Source organism: Grampus griseus (genome assembly GCF_964374135.1).
Source record: "Grampus griseus genome assembly, chromosome: 2".
Classification (NCBI taxonomy): Eukaryota; Metazoa; Chordata; class Mammalia; order Artiodactyla; family Delphinidae; genus Grampus; species Grampus griseus.
Genome location: NC_139018.1, coordinates 117462225 through 117486040, shown reverse-complemented (window position 1 = coordinate 117486040; position 23816 = coordinate 117462225). Strand labels below are relative to the sequence as shown.

Here is a 23816-nt window from a genome sequence, read left to right as displayed (position 1 = left end):
AAGGAGACGGTCGGGGAATAGGGCCAGCCCGTCCGCCCTGGCTGGGAGACACCTCTCACCCCGAGGGGCTTAAGCGCCGAGGGACGGAGCTCTGCGGCCGCCGCCTCGCCTCCTCGCCTCCTCGCCTCCTGGGCTCCGTCACCCTCCTGCCTTTTCCGCGACGCAAGTGAGGCAAACTCCTAAAGTTTGTGAAGTGCGGTGCTTACAAGGAGGGCGCCGGAGCCGGGACCCCGGAGAGAGGGTGGAGGAAGTGCGTGGAGACCCGCAGACGCCCCCCTCTCGTTCTCCTGCCCCCCATCCCAGCTCCTGGGAGGGGAACGGGGCCGTGGCGCCGCCCGGGGATTGCTCTCTGGAGGGGGCCCCAGAGCCAGCGGCGCCTCCTGGAAGAAGCCTGAGAAGGTTTGGATAGTTTAGATACGGGCTGCTGCGGGTCCTAGTACCCTAGCCAGACAAGGCCAGGAGCACCCCTGTCTTGGGCGACTTCCTTCGGGGCGGGGGAAGACAAGACTCTACATCTGTAACGACGGTAACAAGACCCGGCAGGATCGGGTTCCGTTTCGCTTCGTGCGGCGGCCGGCGGAGACTGGATGTCCTGTCTTTGCCGGCAGCACCCAGGAGAGAGGAGTGGTCGGGGTAGGGTTCCGGGAAGAGGTAAAGGGGACTTGACCCTGGGCATTGATTCTGCCAGGCACTGTGCTGGGCACTGGAGATTACAGTACAACAAGGCAGTCGGAGAGTTTGACACCCTCTTGTCAAATGACAAGTCCACCCTCTTGTTCTTCATTCATTCATTCTGTCTCTCATTCATTCAACCTTCCACTCAAGGAAACATTAACTGAGTATTCTGTACCAGCCCCCTTGGTTTACAAAGACGAATAAGGCATTGTCCTTACCTACCAGAAGCTCAGATGTGTCAGGACAAGTAAAGAGATGTTCCCTGCCCGGTGAGACCAGTGCCATGAAATGTGAATGGGAGGGCACCTATTCCAGCCTGGGTTGAGCAAGGATCAAGGAAGGCTTTCTGGAGGAGGAGGTACCTAAGGTGAAGCAAAGGCTTTGGGCCTTACTCCCCTTCCTGGCTAAGCCCTGGAGCCTTGTCTACCGCTCTAACTAGAACTTCCTTCCCCCTCATTCTCATTCCTCCCACTTGTTGCAGATGAACTGGCACAAGGTAGCACTATAAAGGTGGGCACCTTAGGCTGTTTTGAGGGGTGTAATTTGCATGCCTCTGGCTCCAAAAACCAATTTCACTGATGCAGTAAGTAGATCCAATTCCCTAGGCAGAGCTGGCATTTGGCCAGGATACAGGCTTACGTCCAAACCCCAGAAGCCCAGGTATTAACTTACACAGAGAAATTCAACTGTCAGACCCAAATATTTGTATCAATAGATCAAGGCAGTTTGGGCTGCTTCTTAGGAAGCCCAGTTACCAGAAGTTTAGCGCAGGGAACCTGGAAACCCCAGGAGGGAAAGAAAGGATGGTATAAGTCTCTCAGCCAAGAAGCCTTGAGATCTTGTCTCCCGCCATAGGGGCAGTCTTGATTCTAAGGACTCAGTTCAGCCTAGTATCTTCAGGACCAGAGCCTGAATATGTTTCCCCAGCTGCTTTGGGGCACCCCTTTTCTTTGATCTTCTGTTCGCAGAGCCTCTCTCCAAGCTGGATTTAAGAGTAGCAGCTACTTCCTTAGTGCTTGCTGAGTGCTAGACTCCTGTAAACATTTTACCTTTATTAGCTCACTTAATACAATTGATGGGATCTCTGCTCACCCAGCTAGGGGCCTAGTGTAGCCCCACCCCACTGAGGGGCCCACAGCCACCACCCTGGTGGTCTTTAGTTGGTTCCCAAATACTTCAGTCACATATTTATGCATATTTACACCTTGGATTTACTCTCATATCTGTTCAGGGGCGGAGGGAGGGTGGTTTCTATCTCACAGTGGCCACCTTATTTCCAGGTTCTTGGGGGAAACTCATTCTGCAGCTTCACAGAGATTTCCAGAACCTATATCTTCTATTTCCAACCCTCTTCAAATCTCTGGGTAACAGGGCCCGCAGTTACTTATCTCAGGCAACTGCACTAACTTTTGTGGTTCCCTACACCCTGCCCATGCCTTTGGAAAAAGTCCCTTTATTAAATTCTCCTCACATTACTCTAATTGGAGTGTGTTCTCTCTTTCCTGATGGGACCCTGATTTGGACACAGGAAACAGCATCCATCCCCCATCCAGATAGCTAACTTTCCTCCTTTAGGAAAGGAATCAGCAAGGGAGAACTGTGGCCAGTGGTTTCCAGGCTGACTCCACTGGTGGCAGCGTGGTGGACACACTGGACTATTACTATAGTGATGCAGACAAGAGATGATGAGGGCCTGACGTAGGGCAGGGGTAATGGGCTGGGGAGAAGTAAATTTGAGATTCTATGGGGGTAGAACAGACTGGAATGACAACCAACAAGATGTAGGTATTGAGGGAAAAGTCAACCCACATCTTTAGAACATAGATTCTCAACTCCACTTTCCCACCAGCTATTTCCCCATTTATGTGCTCACCTTTGCAGCAAATTCCTCAAAATAGCCATCTCTACTAGTTGCCTGCAACATCTTACCTCCCTTTCTCTTCTTAAACCCCTCTAGCTATTCTTTCACCCTCACACTCCACTGAAACTATGCTTATCAAAGTCATCTGTGACCTAATGGCTATTCTCAGCCCTCCTCTTAGCCTCTCAGTAGCATTTGACCAGGTTGATCACTGCTTCCCCCTGGATACACTGTCTTCACTTGCACTGGGGAGACCATACTCTCCCGGTTTCCCTTCTACTACACTGGTTCATCCGCTTCTCTCCAATAATTCTTTTCTTTTTTTAAGATTTATTTATTGGATGCTTTTGGGGTCTTCGCAGACCAGGGCTTGAACCCCTGTCCCCTGCATTGGCAGGAGGATGCTTAACCACTGCGCCACCAGGGCAGCCCCTCTCCAATAATTCTTAACACTAGAGTGACTATTAGTTAAGTGGTTCTCTTGTCTTTTTATCTCTATATTCACTTCTTTGACGATCTCACCCAGGCTCATGGCATCCAACACCATCTTTCTACCAATAATACTCCAAATTTTAAATCACCAGCCCAGGCCTTTCTCTAAAATACCAGACTCAGGGAATTCCCTGGTGGTCCAGTGGTTAGGACTCCGCACTTCCATTGCAGGGGGCACGGGTTCAGTCGGGGAACTCAGATCCTGCATGCCGCAAGGTTTGGCCAAAAATAACAAAGTAAAAATAAAAAATAAAATACCAGACTCACATATCTTTCTCCTTGACATCTCCCTTTGAATGTCTAATAGACACCTCCAACCGAACATGTCCAAAATTGAATTTCTAATCTTGCCCCCCAAATCTGACCTATTTGGCAGCCTTCCCCATCTCAGGTGATGAGTACTTTCTTCCACTTGCTTAGGTCCCAAACTGGAGCCATCCTTTGACCCTCTCCTTATTCTGGGACTCCTCTCTCATTGGCATCTCACAGCTGCTTTCCTGGTCCCAGCTACCACCTTTCTTGCGTGCACCACCACAACAGCTTCCTAATGGCCTCTATGTTTCCAGCCCTGCCTCCTGAGAATATGTCTATTCTCAACACAGCAGTCAGAGCGATCCTTTTAAAACATGTTAGATGTCAATTCTCGGCTCAAGACCCTTCAGTGTCCTCATCTCACTTAACCTAAAAACCAAAGTCCTTAAAAGAGCCTATGGGGCCTCTGTTATCTGAGCCCCCTTTCCTCACCCCCTAGAGCACTCTGCTCCAACCAAGATGGCTTCGTTATTCTTCTTCTGATATGCCAGGCACATTCCTGTCTTAAGGCATTTGCACTCACTGTTTCCTCTTCCTGAAATGTTCTTCCCCTACATATCCACATGGCTAACCCCCTATGAAATATCACCTTCTCAGTAAGACCTACCCTGACATGCCCTGCTTAAAATTACAGCCCATCCTCATCCCAAGCTCTCCTATATCCTGCTCAGTTTTGTTTCATGACACTTATCACCTGCTAACATATATAGTTTACTTATTATGTTTATTGTCTGGGGAGAAGGAAGTTAACCAAGAGTCCTCCTGCAGACACATTGAGCAAGAGCTGAAGATAGAAGGGAGTGAGGCTGGGGGAGTATGAAGGGTGGGGATAAAGTGCAAACTGGGAAAAGGTATTTGCACCATAGATAACTGATTAAGGATTAATATCCAGAACATACAAAGTACACCTTCAAATCAATTAGAAAAAAGCAAACAGTCTGTATTAGTTTCCTATTGCAGCTGTAACAAATTACCACAAACTTAGTGGCTTAAAACAACACAAATTTATTATCTTACAGTATTGGAGACCAGAAATCCAAACTGGATCTCACTCGGCTCAAATCAAGGTGTCAGCAAGGGCTGTGTTCCTTCTGGAGGCTCTAAGTAAAATTCCATTTCCTTGCCTTTTCCAGCTTCTAGAGGTTGCCCACAATCCTTTGCTCATGGCCCCCATTCATCTTCAAAGCAAGCAATCACACCTCAGACTTCTGTATGTATCACCACATCTCCCTGACTCTTCTGCCTCCCTTTTTCACTTATAAGGACACTTGTGATTACATGAGACTCACCCAGTTAATCCAGGACAATGTCATGGTCTCAAGATCCTTAATTTAATCACATCTGCAAAATCCCTTTTTTCACGTAAGGTAACATTCACAGGTTCTGGGTGAACATCTTTGGGGGGCCATTATTCTACTTACCCCATAATCCAATAGAAAAATACACAAAAGACACAAAGAGGCATTCTATAGAGGAGGAAACACATATGAAACCTTTATTCATCAGGAAATGCAAATTAAAATCACAGTTAAATACCATCACACACTCATCAGATTGGCAAATATTTTAAAAATCTAACAACCAAGTGTTGTCAAGAATGAGGGGCAAAGGGAACTCCCATGCACTGTCAAAGGAATATAAACTGGTACAGCCCCTTTGGAAAACAATTTGGCAATATCTAGTAAAGCTCAACATGCACTTTACATGTTCATGCATACTTTACATGCATACTTTACAACTGAGCAATTCAACTTCAAGATGTATACTATTCAACAGAAGCTACTACATATGTGCAACAGGAAACCTACAAGAATTTTAATAGTAGCACTGCTAAAAATATTCCCTCCAAAAAAATCCAACAGGAGATGGATTAATAAATTAGATAGAACCAAACAATGGAATATAATGCAACAGTTAAAAAAAAAACTGCAGCTACAGATAAAAAACTCCACACGATGTGATGTCTTCTAAGCAACACTTCTCAAATGTCAGTGTGCATGCAGATTACCTGGGGGTCTGGTTAAATGCAGATTCTGATTCTGTAGGTCAGAAATGGGGCCTGAAATTCTGCATTTCCAACAGCTCTCTGCTGATCCATGGACTACTTTGAGTAAGAAGGTTCTCAGTATTTAGGGATGCATTTACAATGATAAAACTATTTTCCTTTTTAAATTTTTTTAAATTAAAAAATTTTTTCTGTTTAAACAAAAGGTAAAAATAAACACTAAATTCAGGAGAGTAGATACCTTTACCTCTCACTGGGGGCGTGGCTGGAATATGTAGATGAAGTGGTCCTGGTGATGCTTTTCTTAAACTGGCTCTTGGGTCCACAAGTATTCATTATACTTTGTATCTTACATATAGTATATTCCATATATCAAATATTATATTTTAAAAAAACAATGAGAAGTGTACAAAAATAAAACAAAATGATAGGCGAAGAAGCTAGGTGGCGTCAAAGTCTTGGGCAAATAAAGAAGTTAGTCCTGTAGCGCTACACTAAGCTAAAACAGATATAACTAGCAGAAAAAGTGTTAACTAAATACTCGGCACCAGAAATGCACCCTGTCAAGCTAATTCGTTTGAGCCCGGATTAAAGGGTCAGCACTTGTACTATCCAAGCTTTTCAAACTTACTGGGTTTTATGAATCACCTGGCATTCTTGTTAACAATACAGATTTCCAGGTGACTCCGGTGTATATCCCGATTCTGTGGGTGTAGGAAGCAGCCTGGGAATCGGTATTTCATAGGTTCGGTGGCGCCTAGCCCCACTTGGCAGGGAGAAACCGTTCCGCCCGCCTGCTAATGGACCTGGCGCTAGTGGGCGGTGGGCATACCCGATCAGCCCCGGCCGGCTCAGGAAAGCCCGCCACGAGGTGGGAGGACCCCCCCACCCCGCCACGGTCAGCACAGTAAATTCAACCAAACTAGCGCGACAGTCACCCCCCTTTCCAGGAACTGGCCTTTTAAGCCAGTTTCAGAGAGGCACTGAATGGCAGAAATCTAAATGAGAGGAAATAATTACGGCACTAGGTGATTAATTCTAGGCGACTTAAAACCGCGCAGACTCGTCTTTGGGGCCTCCCCTCTCGTCCCAGGTGTCCACCAGCGCTCTTTCCCCGCCTCCCTCAGAGAACGCGAAGAAGAGAAGAATCGCGAGATACGGACGCGGGGCGTGGCCCCACCCTGACCAGTGGAAACAGAGGGCGTAGCACTGAGCCTTTCTTTTATTGGCCCAGGGTCCCCAGGCCCAGTCTAGCAGTGCTGAGGCGGAAGTCGCGCGGGCGCCGGAACGCGCGCTGAGCCACGGGTCCTGCAGCGTCCAAGCCGCCGTCATGGTGCGGAAGCTTAAGTTCCACGAGCAGAAGCTGCTGAAGCAGGTGGACTTCCTGAACTGGGAGGTCACCGATCACAACTTGCACGAGCTGCGCGTGTTGCGGCGTTATCGGCTGCAACGGCGCGAGGACTACACGCGCTACAACCAGCTGAGCCGTGCTGTGCGCGAGCTGGCGCGGCGCCTGCGGGACCTGCCGGAGCGCGACCCGTTTCGCGTGCGCTCCTCGGCCGCGCTGCTGGACAAACTGTATGCTCTCGGCCTAATCCCCACGCGCGGGTCTCTGGAGCTCTGCGATTTCGTCACAGCCTCGTCCTTCTGCCGCCGCCGCCTGCCCACCGTGCTCCTTAAGCTGCGCATGGCGCAGCACCTCCAGGCCGCCGTGGCATTCGTGGAGCAGGGTCACGTGCGCGTGGGCCCCGACGTGGTCACCGACCCCGCCTTCCTTGTCACGCGCAGCATGGAGGACTTCGTCACCTGGGTTGACTCGTCCAAGATCAAGCGGCACGTGCTGGAGTACAATGAGGAGCGTGATGACTTCGATCTGGAAGCCTAGCGGGTCTTCCCTCGCCAGGACTGCATTTTATTGATGAAGCTGAGACCTGATGCCTGAGATTCTGTGAAGGCGCCCTCCCCAAGAGTGTGTCAGCCAAGAACTTGGCTCCTCAGCTACAGGCCCTCACAGAGCCAAAGGGTACGCCCTTTTTCCACAAAATTTTCTTAGCCTTTGGACAATTGGTAATTAAATGACTGCCTTAAGAGACAATGGGAAGCGGTTTTGCGCTGCCCTAAGGAATTGTTACATTCTTGTACCTGAAACATTGTAGTGTGAAAGCAGTGATTTTTGGCGGGGGGGGGGGGGGGGGCTACCCCCGCCCCCAGCTTTCCTTTCATTTCTTTGTAGCAGGACAGTTTAGTTTAATTTGTATTTAACCCGAATTCTTGCGCTTGTTCGTGATTAAGCTGTGTACAGATGTTGGAGAGTTTGGTCTCAAGTTTTCATAAAGTGGATGAGATTTTAGTGTTCAGAGTCCTTTCTCTTGTTTAAAAGAATGCTCTCCTAATGCCAATAAATGGTCTAACTGCTGTTTAAGTGCAAATTTCTGTCTGGGTTTCTCACATAGGGTCACATCTATAAGTCTCCCTGGCACAGGAATCCAGAGAAGACTAGAGACAGCAGCGATCTGCCTGTGGGTGAAGCCTGCAGCAGAGCCTGCGTGTGGAAGTTGCAGAATGTTGTACAGGGCTGGGCAAATTTGTCAGTTTACCAATCCCTTCCTCGGAATGAGTGTTTTGGCAGAGCTCTTCCCCACAGGACTTCCTGTTGATATTCCAGCCCCAGGAAATACCATATTAGAGGGCTGAAGTGTTTGCTTGCCTAAGGAAATAATCACCCTGTAGCTTGGCCATCTAGCGGTTAGAAGTGGCCCAGGAGGTTCCTGGAAACTTCTTATGAATGGAGCCCTCAGGAGGCCCCAGGGCTGCCTTCCCGGAGCAGCACCTGCACAGCCTCTGCCCATCACAGCCCGCCATGGCTCCCTGCCAAGCCTTTAATTTAGACAGAGATTAATTCTAATTCCCCAATTGGAATGGGTTTTACTGAAAGAAGCAAAGGATGGGTTGGGAGTCAGGGAGCCTAGCCTGATGACAGTGGAGGAATGTGAAGCAAGAAGATCTGCTCTAAGCCACCCCCCTCACTGGAAGGGAGAGTAGGGAGACTACCTCATTTATCCAAGACTTCTACAAGGAGAATAATAGAATGCCAAGACCAATGGATTGCTTTTATGTGTGCCTTCTCCATTTCCCCAGGTGTAAGGCAGCATTTGGTGAAGAAACAAGGGAAGGTGACACTGGGGATGACAGTAATAGCAAATGCTTCTACTGTATGTCAGGCACTAAATGCATTACATATCTTAATCCGTTTAATCCAACAATCCAATGACGTGGGGAACCCAATTCTCTACTTTTCAGATGAGGGAACAGAGGCAGAGATGGGTCAAACTGCCCCAGACTGTATAGCCAAGAAGTGGTAGAGCTGGAATGCTCCTTTAAGAGTCGTGTGAACATTGGCACAGCCAGCCCAAGGGATACATCAGGATTTAGAGAGAGTCCCTGAATCAGTTTCTAAGCCAGCAGAGAAGCAGCAGCACTAGCCAACGTTGTTGGTCCCCAACAGGGTGCTGTGTAAAGGTTTGAACAAGGAGCAGGCACTGAGCTGCTAAGCCTTGGCTAACATTCATTGAGGCCCTGCTTGTGCTAGGCTGCCCATTTGCTTTTCCCAACAACCCTGACGGGTAGGTGGTGTTAGTCACACCTTTTCAGTTTGGCAAACAGATTTGGGACAAGAACTTGTCCAAGACTGTGGTTCAAGTCCAGGCTCATGCAACTCCAAAGGCCATGTTTTTTTTCAGTGCCATTCCTTTAGGAGAGGAAGGAGAGAGAATCCCATTCATCAGCTCTGGTGGCTAGGCATAATCTTTGCCCATTTGAGGAGGGCTCCCAGGATTAGGGATCTCATGGGGGAGAGTTTGGTGGCTCTAGAAAGCAGGAACCTCCTGCGGCCCTCCAGCTCTCACCAGGCCCCACAGGGCAAGACAGGTAAACGGGTCCCTTTGGTGTAGTTGAATCCTGCCCTTATCACCCAAGCAGATACAACTTCAAAGTTTGCTTGAAGGAAACTGGGTTTAAGAACTTAGGAGTAAAATTCAAGATTCTTCAGAAAAGCTATTCCTTTTCTCCTTTGGGGGAAAATGAGAAAGAAATGACTTACCAGAACGTGTAACCAGAAACTTTGGGCTTTAAAAAAAATAATAAAATTGGGGACATCCCTGACGATCCGGTGGTTAAGACTCTGTGCTTCCAATGCAGGGGCTGCGGGTTTGATCCCTGGTCAGGGAACTAAGATCCCACATGCCACGTGGCGTGGCCAAAAAATTTTTTTTTAATTAAAAAAAAAAAGGGGGGGACTTCCCTGGTGGTCCAATGGTTAAGACTCTATGCTACCAATGCAGGAGGCACAGGTTCAATCCCTGGTTGGGGAACTAAGATCCCGCATGCCGCACAGGGCAACCAAAAAGAATAAAAAATAAAACTGCAAGACAAGCGATTCAGAAGGAGGCTAAAGCCGGACTGCCAGGTCTGGATTGGGGCTTCTGTGCCTAACTTGCTGTGTAACATTGATTATTTTACTTAGCTTCTCTGTGCCTCCATTTTCCTTGTCACAGATATATGGTAATAGAGGGTGGGAGGAAAGAATGCAAAATTATTGTTTAATGGGTCCAGAGTTTCTATTTGGGGCAATGAAAAAAATTGGAAATAATGGTGGTGATTGTGCAACATTGTGAATATAATTAATACCACTGAATTGTACACTTAAAAATGGCTAAAATGACAAATTTTATGTTTTATATATATATATATATATATATATATATATACACCACAGTTTTTAAAAAGTGAAAAAAAGGGGGGTGGGTAATAATAGTACTGACATTAAAAATTATAGAGAGGGACTTCCCTGGTGGCACAGTGGTTAAAATCCGTTCAGTACCTGGTCCAGGAAGATCCCATATGCCTCAGAGCAACCAAGCCCGTCTGACACAACTACTGAGCCCACATGCCACAACTACTGAAGCCTGTGCGCCTACAGGCTGTGCTCTGCAACAAGAGAAGCCACCGCAATGAGAAGCCCGTGCACTGCAACGAAGAGTAGCCCCCACTTGCTGCAACTAGAGAAAGCCTGCACACAGCAACAAAAGACCCAACGCAGCCAAAAATTAATTAATTAATCAATTAAAAATTATAGAGAGAAGTAAATGGCATAATTCCTACAAAGCCCTTAGAGAAGCTCCTTGCATGTGGTAAAACCCCAAAGCTGAGCTCCCCACCTGCTATCTCTCCCCAGGCCCCAGAAGAAGTACAGGGAGCTAAACATTTTACAACAACAAAAAAGCCTAATGGATTACAACAATGTAAACACAGTGGGCAGCAGGGCAAATTGGTACCTTTCAGGAGAACAGTTTTACAACATGTATCAAGAACCTTAGAAACATACATTATATACCCTTTCACCTAGAACTGCCACTTTCAAGAATTCAGCTTAAATTAATTATGGATATTTGCAAAAAATTAACTACAAGGATCTTCATCACTGTGTTTATAATATAATATAACAGAAAAATTGAAAATGTATCCACAAGGGACTGATTAAATTACTAGATAGCCTTATGATGAAGCTCAACTACTAAAAATTATTGTAGCAAGATAGTTAAGGACTCAAAAAGTTAACAGTTAAATAAAACATTAAACAGTACCAATAGGGGCTTCCCTGGTGGCGCAATGGTTAAGAATCTGCCTGCCAATGCAGGGGACGCGGGTTCGTGCCCCGGTCCGAGAGGATCCCACATGCCGCAGAGCGTCTGGGCCCGTGAGCCATGGCCGCTGAGCCTGCGCGTCCGGAGCCTGTGCTCCGCAACGGGAGAGGCCACAACAGTGAGAGGCCCGCGTACCGCAAAAAATTAAATAAATAAATAAATAAATAATGGCGTGTAACAAACCCAACCCAAAACTCAAGAGCTAAAACAATAAGCATTTATTTAGCTCATGAATTTGCAGGTCAGCTGGGCACTTCAGATCTTTGCTGGGCTCACGCAGAGTTTGTGATTAAATGTGTGCTGGATTAATGACTCTGCTGACCTTGACTGTGCTTGCCCTTAAGTCTGGGGGTAGGCTGGCTGGCTGTCAGCTGGTCTAGGATGCCTTGGCTGGGGTAACTGTGGCAACTTGGCTGGGATGCATTTATCTCATCCTTCAGCAGCAGCAATTAACCTGCATGACATTTTAATATTACTCTCAAGTTGCCTGTGGTGGGTATGACTACCCAAGAGAGTGGCTCAGGCACAATGGAAAACTAGCTATATCACCACCATGGCCCCCAGGATGAGGCCCTGCATACAGTAGGTAATTAATAACTGCTTCAAATTCAGCCTCTTTGTTGTGACCAGCTAGGCTGGGATCAAGGTGAGGCAAGGGAGGTACCTAGGGCACTTGTCAGACCCCAAGAATGAGCACCTCCTTACATTTTGCACCCTAGGTCCTAAAACTGTACACTTCAGATTGGGACTTGAACCCATGTGCCAGGACTCGAACCCAGCCAAAACCCACGGTCTTCCAACTGAGATCACACACCTGGTTTCAGGACTTAATGAAGCTCAGGCTCTTGATGTCTCATGGCAGAAAGAATTCAGTGAGAGACAAAGTGATAGGTGAGAAGTGGATTTATTTAGAGAGAAACACACTCCACAGTCAGAGTGTGGGCCATCTCAGAAGGTGAGAAAAGGCACCAAGGTATGGGTTGTCAGTTTTTATAGGGATGGGTAATTTCTTTTTTTTTTAATTTAATTTTATTTATTTTTTTATACAGCAGGTTCTTATTAGTTATCCATTTTATACATATTAGTGTATACATGTCAATCCCAATCTCCCAATTCATCCCACCACCACCACCCCCCCACTCCCCTGCCACTTTCATAGGGGTGGGTAATTTCATAGGTAATGAGTGGGAGGAGTATTCCAACTATCTCAGGAAGGGGCGGGGATTTCCAGGAATTGGGCCACCTCCACTTTTTTTTTTTTTTTTTTTGTGGTAGGCGGGTCTCTCACTGTTGTGGCCTCTCCCGTTGCGGAGCACAGGCTCCAGACGCGCAGGCTCAGCGGCCATGGCTCACCAGCCCAGCCGCTCCGCGGCATGTGGGATCCTCCCGGACCGGGGCACGAACCCGTGTCCCCTGCATCGGCAGGCGGACTCTCAACCACTGCGCCACCAGGGAAGCCCCCACCTCCACTTTTTGATCCTTATGGTGGGTCTTGGAACTGTCACAGCGCCTGTGGGGTGCCATTTAGCTTGCTGATGTGTTACAGTGAGCATATACTGAGGCTCAAGGTCTAGTGCAGGTCGACTTGTCTGCCATCTTGGACCCATTTGGTTCTAATCAGATTATGTCATGTCCTCGGGCTATGTCATTCTTTCAAAGGTTGTGCCCTGCCCCCTTGCCTCCTGTTTTCACTCCATTTGCCTCTCCTTAGCTCCATCCCTGGTGATACGCATGGTGCTCTCAAAGCAAGGGAGATATGAGTACAGAGGAGGCACGGTCCCTATCCTGAGAGGACAGAGGCTACAGTAAGCTGGCTACTTACATCTCTGGGTTCAGCTCTGGGCTCGGCCAGCCCAGCCAGGCCTCATGCTGTGTTTCCCAAGGTCTGGTCATTCTGAACCATTATCACACCATTTGCCATAGCCGCTTCCCACTAGTATTATAGTATAGTAAAGAATTTAACATTGCCCCAAAAGCTCATCGCCCTTTCTTCTGGGAGGTAATCCCTAAACCTTTGGAATGCCATGTCTGTTAGGAGTGTCTTTGTTTGCCTGGGGTCCTTGGAGCAGTCAGATAACGACAATGTGACTAAGGGTAGGGCTCTGAGCCACACTCACAATATGGTGGAGGGCGGGAACTTTGGGGCAGCAGCTGGGCTTCCTGAGGGGGCTGAAAACTGCCCCCAGGTGGACACTTAACCATCTCTGTGCAATGGAGCCCCAATAAAGACTCTGGCCCAGAGATCTTCCCTGGGTGGCAGCACTCCATGCATATAGTCATCCACGGATGCTGGCAGAGGAATGCTGTCCTGACCCCACAGGGAGAGGACGATGCAAGCTTTTCAGTCTGGGCTTCTTCCCTTAGGTGACTTTAATCAGATCTTTTCCCTTTCCCATAACTGAGAATAACAACTTTCAGTGAGTCTTTCTAGTGAGTTATCAAAGCTGAGGGTGGTTTGGGGAGCCCTGTGAATTTGCAAGTGCTGTCAGAAATGAGGACAATCTTATGTTGACTGAACCCCCCTACTTTGCACTTGGCTAACTCTCACAACTATTATTTTCTCAATCATTTTCTTTACGTTATCTTTCTTTTCTTTCAACTTAAGTTTATTTTAAAAGGAAACTGCCCAGGGAAAAGCTTTAAGGATGTTAATCTTCTAGAATCGCACATTCAGGTCTAAGAGAGAAGGCAAGACAAATCACCTTGATGCCTTTGGACTTAAAAGTGAATCGAAGATATATTCTACACCAGTGAAATTACAGAATAAAAGCACTGAAGTCATAGCAGGTGGATGTCAACTGAAGAATGTCGCTCACCATCTGGCTCTACAAGGGTTGAGTCATTAGTCACTGCGGTCGCTGACCTTCAACACACCCTAAAAGGAGTTCAGAGTGGCGATGAGGCATGAGGCACTCCGTGCTCTGGGAAAACTGGCAGAACAGGCCTTCAGATAGTTAGATATTTTCAGGAGAAAATTTTATGAAACTAATTTCTTGCACCTTCCCTCATTTAGAAAAACACTAAAAGCATTAACTAAGGTATGTGTTCCTTGTGACTAGCAGTAGCCTTCTACCAAGATGTGTGCTTAATTGCATGTACCCCTTCTCCAAAATCACATATGTGCTGCCCACCCCTGCCACTACCTTTTAGGAGCAATTCCTTGGAGTTATCTGAGAGGCTGTCTGCTTGGCTACAGTCCTAAATCCCCAAATAAAACAAAATCAGCTCTCACGTTGTGCATTTTTATTTCAGTCAACATAGGTTAACATATCAATATTTCCCCATTAACAAACACCTACTAATACCTGCTCGAAATGAAGGATACATTCCACAGGAGATAACTATAAGCTTTTTTTTTAATTCAAATATAGTTGATTTACAATGTCGTGTTAATTTCAATAAGCTTTTAATATTAAAATGTCTCCAGAGAACTTCCTGACAAACTAGCCAGGCCATTTTCATGAAAATAGGAAAATGAATAAGCATATATCGAATAAGAAAGCAGCTTCAAGGTAACATTGATTTTTTTAATTATAATCAAAGAAAAATACACTTCAAGCATTTTCCATTTCTTTTTTTATTGAGATAACACATACATAAAATTTTACCATTTTAACCGTTTAAGTGTACAGTTCAGTGGCATTAAGGACATTCATACTGTTGTGTAACCGTCACCACCATCCATCTCCAGAACTTTTTCATCATCCCCAACTGAAACTCTATACCTATTAAACAATATCTCTCCATTTCCCCTTCCCGCAGCCCCTGGCAATCACCCTTCTACTTGAAGGGTGAACATCTACTATGAACATTACTACTCTAGGTATGTAAAGAAAAACTCTTCTGTGTCTCTTCTCTACCCTACTACAACGCTACTCACAGAATACTTACTTCACTTCTGACACTTCCGGTCACCAAATGTGTGTGGCGTTTTTCACACATCAAGCAGTTCTGCAACACAACTGGTTGTCTACAATTCAATTCAGTTCTGACACTATCTAGAGATAATGTCAGATCCCACAGGTTAAGGGTTCAGTCCCACAGGACTGCATCTTCCCTCCCCAATTGAAACCGTTAAGTGTCGTTTCGGGGGGCTCTGAAGAGCTCCAGTCCTTTATGTCTCAGCACAGAAAGAATTCAGCGAGAGACAAAGTGATGGATAAGACGTGATTTATTAGAATAGGATGCTTGTGAAGCTTACAAGCGGGTGGGTGGGTGCCATGCCCTGAGAACATAGTGAGCTACAGTTTTATAATCAAAGGAAAAGTGGGGAGGGGGAAAAGACCATTTTCTTCGTCATTCTTGAGTAGACATCAAACTTCCATCATCAGCTCCTCCTCCAGGTTGGGCAGGGGAGTTTTCTTGTCCCTACATGGTCAGGCTAGGACTGTCATGGCACTATGGAAAAATTATTTCAAGTCTCAGTACTATGAGGGTCTTTCACTTTGAAATGTCACCTTTCCATAAATTATTGATTTTTATGTGTGCAGAGAGCATGTCTTAGGGGTCATTCACTTACTGAGCTCACTTGGCAGGATGTGGGTCTCATGCCACCACTGTTTTACTGTTTGGGGGCATGTCTCATGCTTCTGTTGCATGGTTTGTTGCTAAGCAAGCCTACTTGGTTTTGTGGTTAAGCAAACCTGCTTTTCTGAATGATCATTAACTTACAGGGGTCTCCCAAGCTTTTTTCTTTACTTACAATCCCTAGTGGAGTTAACTATTTAATTACCTACTTTGTCCCTTTACTCTGCCCCATCACAATTTCAGGTGCCAATTAAAAATCTAGGTTATTATGCATGCTTTTGGATGGGCTGGCTATAAATCAGAGGTTCCCATGACCCCCCTTCCTGGCTAATTTGCTAGAGCCATTCACAGAACTCAGGAAAACGGCCTACTTATTAGATTGCCAGTTTATTATAAAAGGATGTGGGATTTCCCTGGTGGCGCAGTGGTTAAGAATCCGCCTGCCAATGCAGGGCACACGGGTTCGATCCCTGGTCTGGGAAGATTCCACATGCTGCAGAGCAACTAAGCCCGTGTGCCTCAAATACTGAGCCTGCGCTCTAGAGCCCATGAGCCACAACTACTGAGCCGGCATGCTGCAACTACTGAAGCCTGCGCGCCTAGATCCCGTGCTCCGCAACAAGAGAAGCCGCAGCAATAAAAAGCCCATGCATCGCAAGGATGAGTAGCTCCCGCCGCAACTAGAGAAAGCCTGCACACAGCAACGAAGACCAAATGCAGCCAAAAATCAATCAATCAATAAATAGAATTTTTTAAATAAATAAACAAATAAAAGGATATAACTCAGGAACAGCCAAATAGAAGAGAAGCATAGGGCAAGGTATGGGGGCAGGGGCACTGAGCTTCCATGACCTCTTTAGGTATGCCACCCTCCCAGCATCTCCACATTTTCAGCAGCTCAGGTGCTTTCCAAACCTGGTTGGTAGTTTTAAGATTTTTAATGGAGGCTTCATTACATAGGCATAATTGAGGATTATGATTAAGTCAACCTCCAGCCCCTCTCCCCTCCCTGGAGGTGAGGGGAGGGCATTAGACTAAAAGTTAAAACCCTCTGGGACTTCCCTGGCTGTCCAGTGGTTGACTCCCCTTCAAATGCAGGGGGCGTGGGTTTGATTCCTGGTCAGGGACTAAGATCCCACGTGCTGCCAAAAAAAAAAAAATTAAAACCCTCCAATCTCACATTGGTTCCCCTTGCAACCAGCCCATCCTTAGGGGCTTTCTAAAAATTACCTCACTAACTTAAATTCAGGTGTGGCTGAAAGGGAGCTTGCTACAAGTAGCAAAAGACATCTTTATCACTCTTCTCATATAGGAAATCCCGAGGGTTTTAGGAGCTCTGTGTCAGAAACAGGAATAAAACCAAATGCATATTTCTTACTAGAAATCACAGTATAACAAATTACCTCATATAAGTGGAATCATACAATATTTGTCTTTTGTGACTGGCTTATTTAACAACATGTCCTCAATCCACATTGTAAGATGTCTCAGAATTTTCTTCCTTTTTAAGGCTGAATAATATTCCATAGTATGTAGTATGCATACACCACATTTTGTTTATCCATTTATCTCTCTATGGACACTTGAATGCTTTCACCTTTCGGCTATTGTGAATAATGTTGCTATGAACCTGTGTGTACAAATATCTTTTTGAGTCTCTGCTTTGAATTACTTGGGGTATATACCCAGAAGTGGAATTTTTGGGTCACATGGTAATTTTATGCTTAATTTTTTGAGGAACCACCATACTGTTTTCCATAGTGGCTACACCATTTTATATTCCCACCAGCAATGCATATGGGTTCCAATTTCTCCACATCCTCACCAATATTGAGTTTTGTTTTGTTTGTTTGTTTTTTAATAATAGCCATCCTGATGGGTGTGAAGTGGTATCTTACTGTAGTTTTGATTTGTCTTTCCCTAATGATTAGTGATGAGCATCTTTTTATGAGCTATTGGCCATTTGTATATCTTCTTTGGAGAAATGTCTATTCAAGGGACTTCTCTGGTGGTCCAGTGGCTAAGACTCTGTGCTCCCAGTGCAGAGAGTTGGGGTTCAGCCCTGGTCAGCATCCCATATGCTAAAACTAAAGATCCTGCCTGCCACAACAAGGACTTGATGCAGCCAAATAAATAATTTTTAAATGTCTATCCAAATAAAAAATTAAAATAAACAAAACTAAAAAAGTCTATCCAAGTCCTTTTATTTTTTTTAATTTTTTATAAACTTATTTTTTTATTATTTATTTTTGGCTGCATTGAGTCTTCGTTGCTGCATGCAGGCTTTCTCTAGTTGCAGCTAGCGGAAGCTACTCCTCGTTGCAGTGCACGGGCTTCTCCCTGCGGTGGCTTCTCTTGTTTCAGAACATGGGCTCTAGGTGCGCGGGCTTCAGTAGTTGTGGCGCGCGGGCTTCAGTAGCTGTGGCGCAGTAGTTGTGGCGCACGGACTTAGTTGCTCCGTGGTATGTGGGATCTTCCCGGACCAGGGCATGAACCCGTGTCCCCTGCATTGGCAGGCAGATTCTTAACCACTGCGCCACCAGGGAAGTCCCTCTATTCACTCTTGATAGTGTCCATTTTTGTTGTTGTTGTTTTTGGGTTTTTTGTTTGCTTGCTTTGGCCACGCCAAGCGGTGTGCGAGACCTTAGTTCCCCAACCAGGCCTCAAACCTGGGCCCCCGGCAGTGAAAGCGCAGAGTCCTAACCACTGGACTGCCAGGAACTCCTGACAGTGTCCCTTGATGCACAAAAATTTTTAATTTTGATGAAGCCCAATTTATCTACTTTTTTCTTTTGTTGCCTGTGCTTTTGGTGTCATAACCAAGCTATCATTGGCAAATTCAATGTCATAAAGATTTTCCCTTGTGTTTTCTTCTACGTTATAGTTTCAGTCCTAGTTTTTTTTTTCAGTTCTACTTATTTCTTTTTTTAAAAATTAATTTATTTATTTAATTTATTTATTTTTGGCTGCGTTGGGTCTTCGTTGTTGTGCGCGGGCTTTCTCTAGTTGTGCCGAGCGGGGGCTACTCTTCGTTGCGGTGCGTGGGCTTCTCATTGTGGTGGATTCTCTTGTTGCAGAGCACGGGCTCTAGTCACGTGGGCTTCAGTAGTTGTGGCTCACGGGCTCTAGAGCGCGGGCTCAGTAGTTGTGGCACACGGGCTTTGTTGCTCTGTGGCATGTGGGAACTTCCCAGACCAGGGCTCGAACCCGTGTCCCCTGCATTGGCAGGCGGATTCTTAACCACTGCACCACCAGGGAAGCTCTAGTTATTTCTTAATATAACTTTCATTTGAGAATAGTTTAGATTTACAGAAAAACTGGGATGATAGTACAGTGTTCCCATGTATCCCACATCCAGTTTCCTTTATTATTAACATCTCGGGTCAGTATGGTACATTTGTCACAGTTAATGAACCAGTAGTGACACACTATTATAAACTAAAGTCCATATTTTATTTATTCAGATTTCCTTATTTTTTACCCAATATCTTTTTTCTGTTCTGGGATCCTATCCAGGATACATTATATTTAGCTGCCATGTCTCCTTAGGCTTTTCTTAGCTTTTGCAGTTTCTCAAACTTGCCTTTATTTTATTTTTTTAATAAATTTATTTATTTTATTTATTTTTGTCTGCGTTTGTCTTCGCTGCTGCGCGCAGGCTTTCTCTAGTTGCGGCAGGCGAGGACTACTCTTCATTGTGGTGCGCAGGTTTCTCATTGCAGTGACTCCTCTTGTTGCAGAGCATGGGCTCTAGGTGCGTCGGCTTCAGTAGTTGTGGCACATGGGCTCAGTAGTTGTGACCTGCAGGCTCTAGAGCACAGTCTCAGTAGTTGTGGCACACGGGCTTAGTTGCTCCGCGGCATGTGGGATCTTCCCGGACCAGGGCTTGAACCCGTGTCCCCAGCATTGGCAGGCGGATTCCTAACCACTGGGCCACCAGGGAAGTCCAAACTTGCCTTGATTTTGATGAAGTTGATAGTTTTGAGGAGTTGATAGTTTCAGGCATTTTGAACATTGTCCTTCAATTGGACTTGGGCATTTTGTGGGTTTTCATCCTTATCTGAGTTCAGGGCCCTGCCTCCTGGGTGTATCTGTGTTGACACTGTTTGTTCTCTCAAGGTTTTTCTTTTCTTTCCTTTTCTTTTTTTCTTTTTCTATTTTTTGGCCACACTGTGTGGCATGTGGGATCTTAGTTCCCTGACCAGGGATCGAACCCATGCCCCCTGCAGTGGAAGCACAGTGTCTTAACCACTGGACCGCCAGGGAAGTCCCTCTGAAGGTTTTTCATTGGAGCTGCTAGCTGAAGCTCACAGCTGTGGCTCTGCTTTAATCTGTAGTTAGGGCTGAATTGAAGAATGTGGATTTTATCATTTTCTCTTTCCACAAAACTTTTTGTATCACTACCGTAAATGGAAAAGCAGTTGCATTTGGAGCAAACAGGTAAAAATAAACACAAAGGAAACAATAGTGTTATTCATTATTAGCTGGCTACAGTTGCTGGCTGAAAGCACTAAACCCGAGATAGGCTGTCCCTGACTGGGTGCTTCTACTCACCACGCTTCGTGCTATCTCATGGAGTCCTCACAATAACCCCTGTGAGTACTATTATTACGACCATTTTATAGATGAGGAAACTGAAGTTCAGGGACAATAACTTGCCCAAGTCACAGAGTTAGTAAGTGATGGAGGCAGTTTGAACCTAGGTCCCTCTGTCTCCAAGTTCCACACACCTATGGCTTAGAGCAGTGATTCTCAAACTTGAGCAGACATCGGAATCACCAGGAGAGCTTGCGAGAACAGATACTGCCCATCCCCTCTGAGTTTCTGATTCAAGAGATCTGGAATGGGCCTGAGAATTTGCTTTTTTTTTTTTTTTTTTGGCCACGCTGCACAGCTTGTGGGATCCTCGGTAGTGAAAGCTTGGAGTCTTAACCACTGGACTGCAAGGGAATTCCAGAATTTGCATTTAGAACAAGGTCCCAGGTGATGTTGGTGCTGCTGGTCGGGGTGTCTCACTATGAGAAGCATGAGCCTTGTGCCTATAGCCTAGCCCTTGGCACAGAGCAACCACCACTGAAATATTAGATCATCTGCCAACAGCTGAGGGGCAGAGGTTGGACCAGCTGCAGGGAAGGGTGGGCAAAAAAGAAAGTGAAGTGGAGTCTTAGCTCTGCAGATGACTGGCCCTGTGACTTGGGGCACATCCCTCTCCTGCTCTGAGTCTCACTCCATCTCCTCTCTGTAATAAGAGGAGGCTGAATCAGATGGCCTCTAATTTCTGCCCTGAAAGTTTCTGATTTGGAGGACAGGAAATAAAAAAAGTGCAGTCTGCACTTACAAAGAGACAGAGAAGAAATTAGAGGTGCTTTGCCTGGCCCAGCATCCCCACCCCTGACTCAGGATGAAAGCTGTGCAAGTTTGGTCTTAGCATCTGAGAATGGGCTCCAACTACCTGGCCCTGGGGAAGTTTCCAGAGGATAGCCCTCCTCCCGCCCCCATCTGGAGTTGTGACTCTTCCCAGCACATAGGGGCAATGTAGAGATAAGCCAGGTCACCCATTCAGCTCACCAGCTGAAAATCAGAAGTGAAACTAGACCTCTTAAAATATAGAACAGGTAATGTCCAATAGGGTAAAGATTAGGACTTTGGAATCAATAGGGCCTGGATTAAAATCCTGGCCCCATCGCCTTCTGGATGAGCTGCTTCAAGACCTTTAATCTGGGCAAGCAGTTTTATCTGCAGTGAAGAGCTTCTCTTGGGCTCACCTAGAGGTTGATTTATTGATTTTTTTATGATGTAAGTAAATCAGTAAGGGAAAGGTTATCTTGGTTTTATGTTTGTTTGTTTTTTTCAGCTGCACCATGTGGCATGCGGAACTTCCCTGACCAGGGACGGAACTTGTGCCCTCCACAGTGGAAGCGCGATGTCTTAACCACCGGACCACCAAGGAAGTCGGGGAAAAGTTGTCTTGTAATAAGAAGTTAAATACTAACAAAACAACATTTTTGAGGACTTGGTCTGTGCCAGGTATTATTCTAATCATCCGACGTGGATTGACTCCCTTAACTAACTATAACAATCTTATGAGGTAGATACTAGTATTAGCCACATTTTACAGAGGGGAAAACTGAGGCATATGGAGGTGAAATAACTCCACCCAGGCCACAGAGCCAGCATGTAGCTGAGTCAGGATTTAGACCCAAGCCATCTAGCTCCAGAGCCTAAAACCCTAATCACTCTGATGTGCTTCCTGCAACCCAGAGCTGAGCCCCAGGGACCTTGTAGTGATGGAGAAGAGGTTTGCCACCTCCCAGAGCTCTACAGTCTCCTGTGACTGCAGTTTCTGCCTCCTGGCACATGTGAGTCCCACTGATACATGACTTTGTCACCCTCTCAGGTCAGCTTCTCCTTCCTGCCACAAATGGCTGAAGAAGCCCTCTCCTACAGGTGTCTCCAAGTGGGCGGTGAGAAGCATTGGTCCTCAAGATGACTTAGATGGTGGCCTGGGTGAGTTATTTCACCTCCATAATCTCAGTTTCCCCCTCTAGGCCTTAAATAATAACAAATTACATGGGAGAAAGCTATTCCCTTTTCAGTTCCAATAACCTCAAGGGGAAAGTCTTCGCTGGGGGCTAGACTTGCACGTGTGTATAATTCTTGCTGACTTCCCCCTTTTAAGAACAGTAAGTCCTCTTGGTTTTCTTTCCAGACTATATCCCAAATCCCGCCCTTCCTACCATGTCCACTGCCACAACCTGAGTGCAAGCGCTGCTTACTGGCCTCCTGACCTCCATGCTTGCTTGGCTAAATTCAGTTCTCTACCCAGTAGCCAGTGTGCTCTCTCTACAGCTCAAATTCAGTTATGTCACAACTGTTTAAAAACCTTCATCTGCAATGGAGGTAAAATCCAAACTACTCATTTTGGCCTACAGGCCTCTGTATCCCACCTGCCTCAGTGCCCCCATCTCCCTCTGTTCCCCCTCCTCCTGGCCTTCTGTCTACCACTCACACAAAGCCTCTCTTTACACCCACTAGAAATGGTTGGTCCCCCCGTCCTTGTAACTGACTCCTTCTCATCATTTAGGCCTAGATTCAAATGTCACCTCCTGGGAGAGGAGTTCCCCAACACTGTAACTTCAGCAGCTCCACCTGTCTCATTCTCTACCCAGCCACCTGAGCTCCCTGGTACTAGTCTGCACTCAGCTACAGTATCTATCTTTTGTCTTTCCTACCACAGTTGGGCTGTAAGCTCCTGAAGGGCAGGGACCAACTCAGTCTTGGTCATTTTAGTATCTCCTGGGCCTGGCACAGTACTTGACCAACGGCAGGCATTAAACACACATTTGTTAATTGACTGAGAGTGACACTCAGGGCTCCTGGCAAGAGCCTCCTCTTGAGAAAAGGGGGGACACCTTCCTGCCCTCAAAGTCCTGTTTTCTAGATAGAGATTCCCCTGCCTGTAGGTGCTTACGAGATTTTGGGGGGTACACAAATTCCACCTTACTTATTTTTTTTTCTTGGCCCTGCAGCACAGCATGCAAGATCTTTGTTCCCCAAGCAGGGATTGAACCAGAGTCTTAACCAGTGGACCGCCAGGGAAGTCCCCAAATTCCACCTTAAGTAACATTAAATCATAGCGTGAGAAAGTGGATCTTCTGTTCTCTGTGAATTTTTCTGATTACATAAAAGAAAAATTCTGTTAGTGTTACTCCTTATCAGTTTTCCAACACTTGCTAATCTCTGATTTTTACAAAGTCCACAGTCTTACAGTTTTCTACAGACATCAGTATGTAGCAGATTATAACATTATACTATTTTCACTATAGAGTTCATAGATGCTTTCTATTAAAGTGGGAAGTGATTTAAGGTAATGTTATGGTGTTCCTCTTTCAAATAAATGTATTAGGCTTTTTTAAAAAGTAAATTGGTTTAAAGACATCAAATATAGGTGTATGTGTATGTGGCCAAGGTTGTGAAGGTGGAGTGCCAATGGCTACAGTTGGAGAATCACTGTTCCAGGTAGAGCAGCCCTTTATGGAACACTAACTGGCCCCAAATGAGCCCCTGGGCTGAGTGACATTTAGTTGGTTTTTTAGTGATATGAGAAGTTATTCAGCTGGTGTGAATGAGGGGCTGGAGCCTTCCTCCTGGACCTCAGTGCATGAATTTGTCCATCTCAGTCTATTTTCCTCCAGCGTAGGGCCTTTGTTCTTTTCTGTGACTTCTGTGGTCGTGGGTAGAG

General features: G+C 46.0%; 1 protein-coding gene across 1 annotated transcript; it reads left to right on the top strand.

Moving 5' to 3' along the window:
• The first annotated feature begins 6536 nt into the window (after positions 1–6536).
• On the top strand, positions 6537–7761 carry IMP3 (IMP U3 small nucleolar ribonucleoprotein 3). Its single transcript, XM_082649332.1, has one exon. The coding sequence runs from the start codon at positions 6676–6678 to the stop codon at positions 7228–7230; it is 555 nt and encodes a 184-aa protein (XP_082505458.1). The 5' UTR covers positions 6537–6675; the 3' UTR covers positions 7231–7761.
• The last annotated feature ends 16055 nt before the right edge of the window (positions 7762–23816 follow it).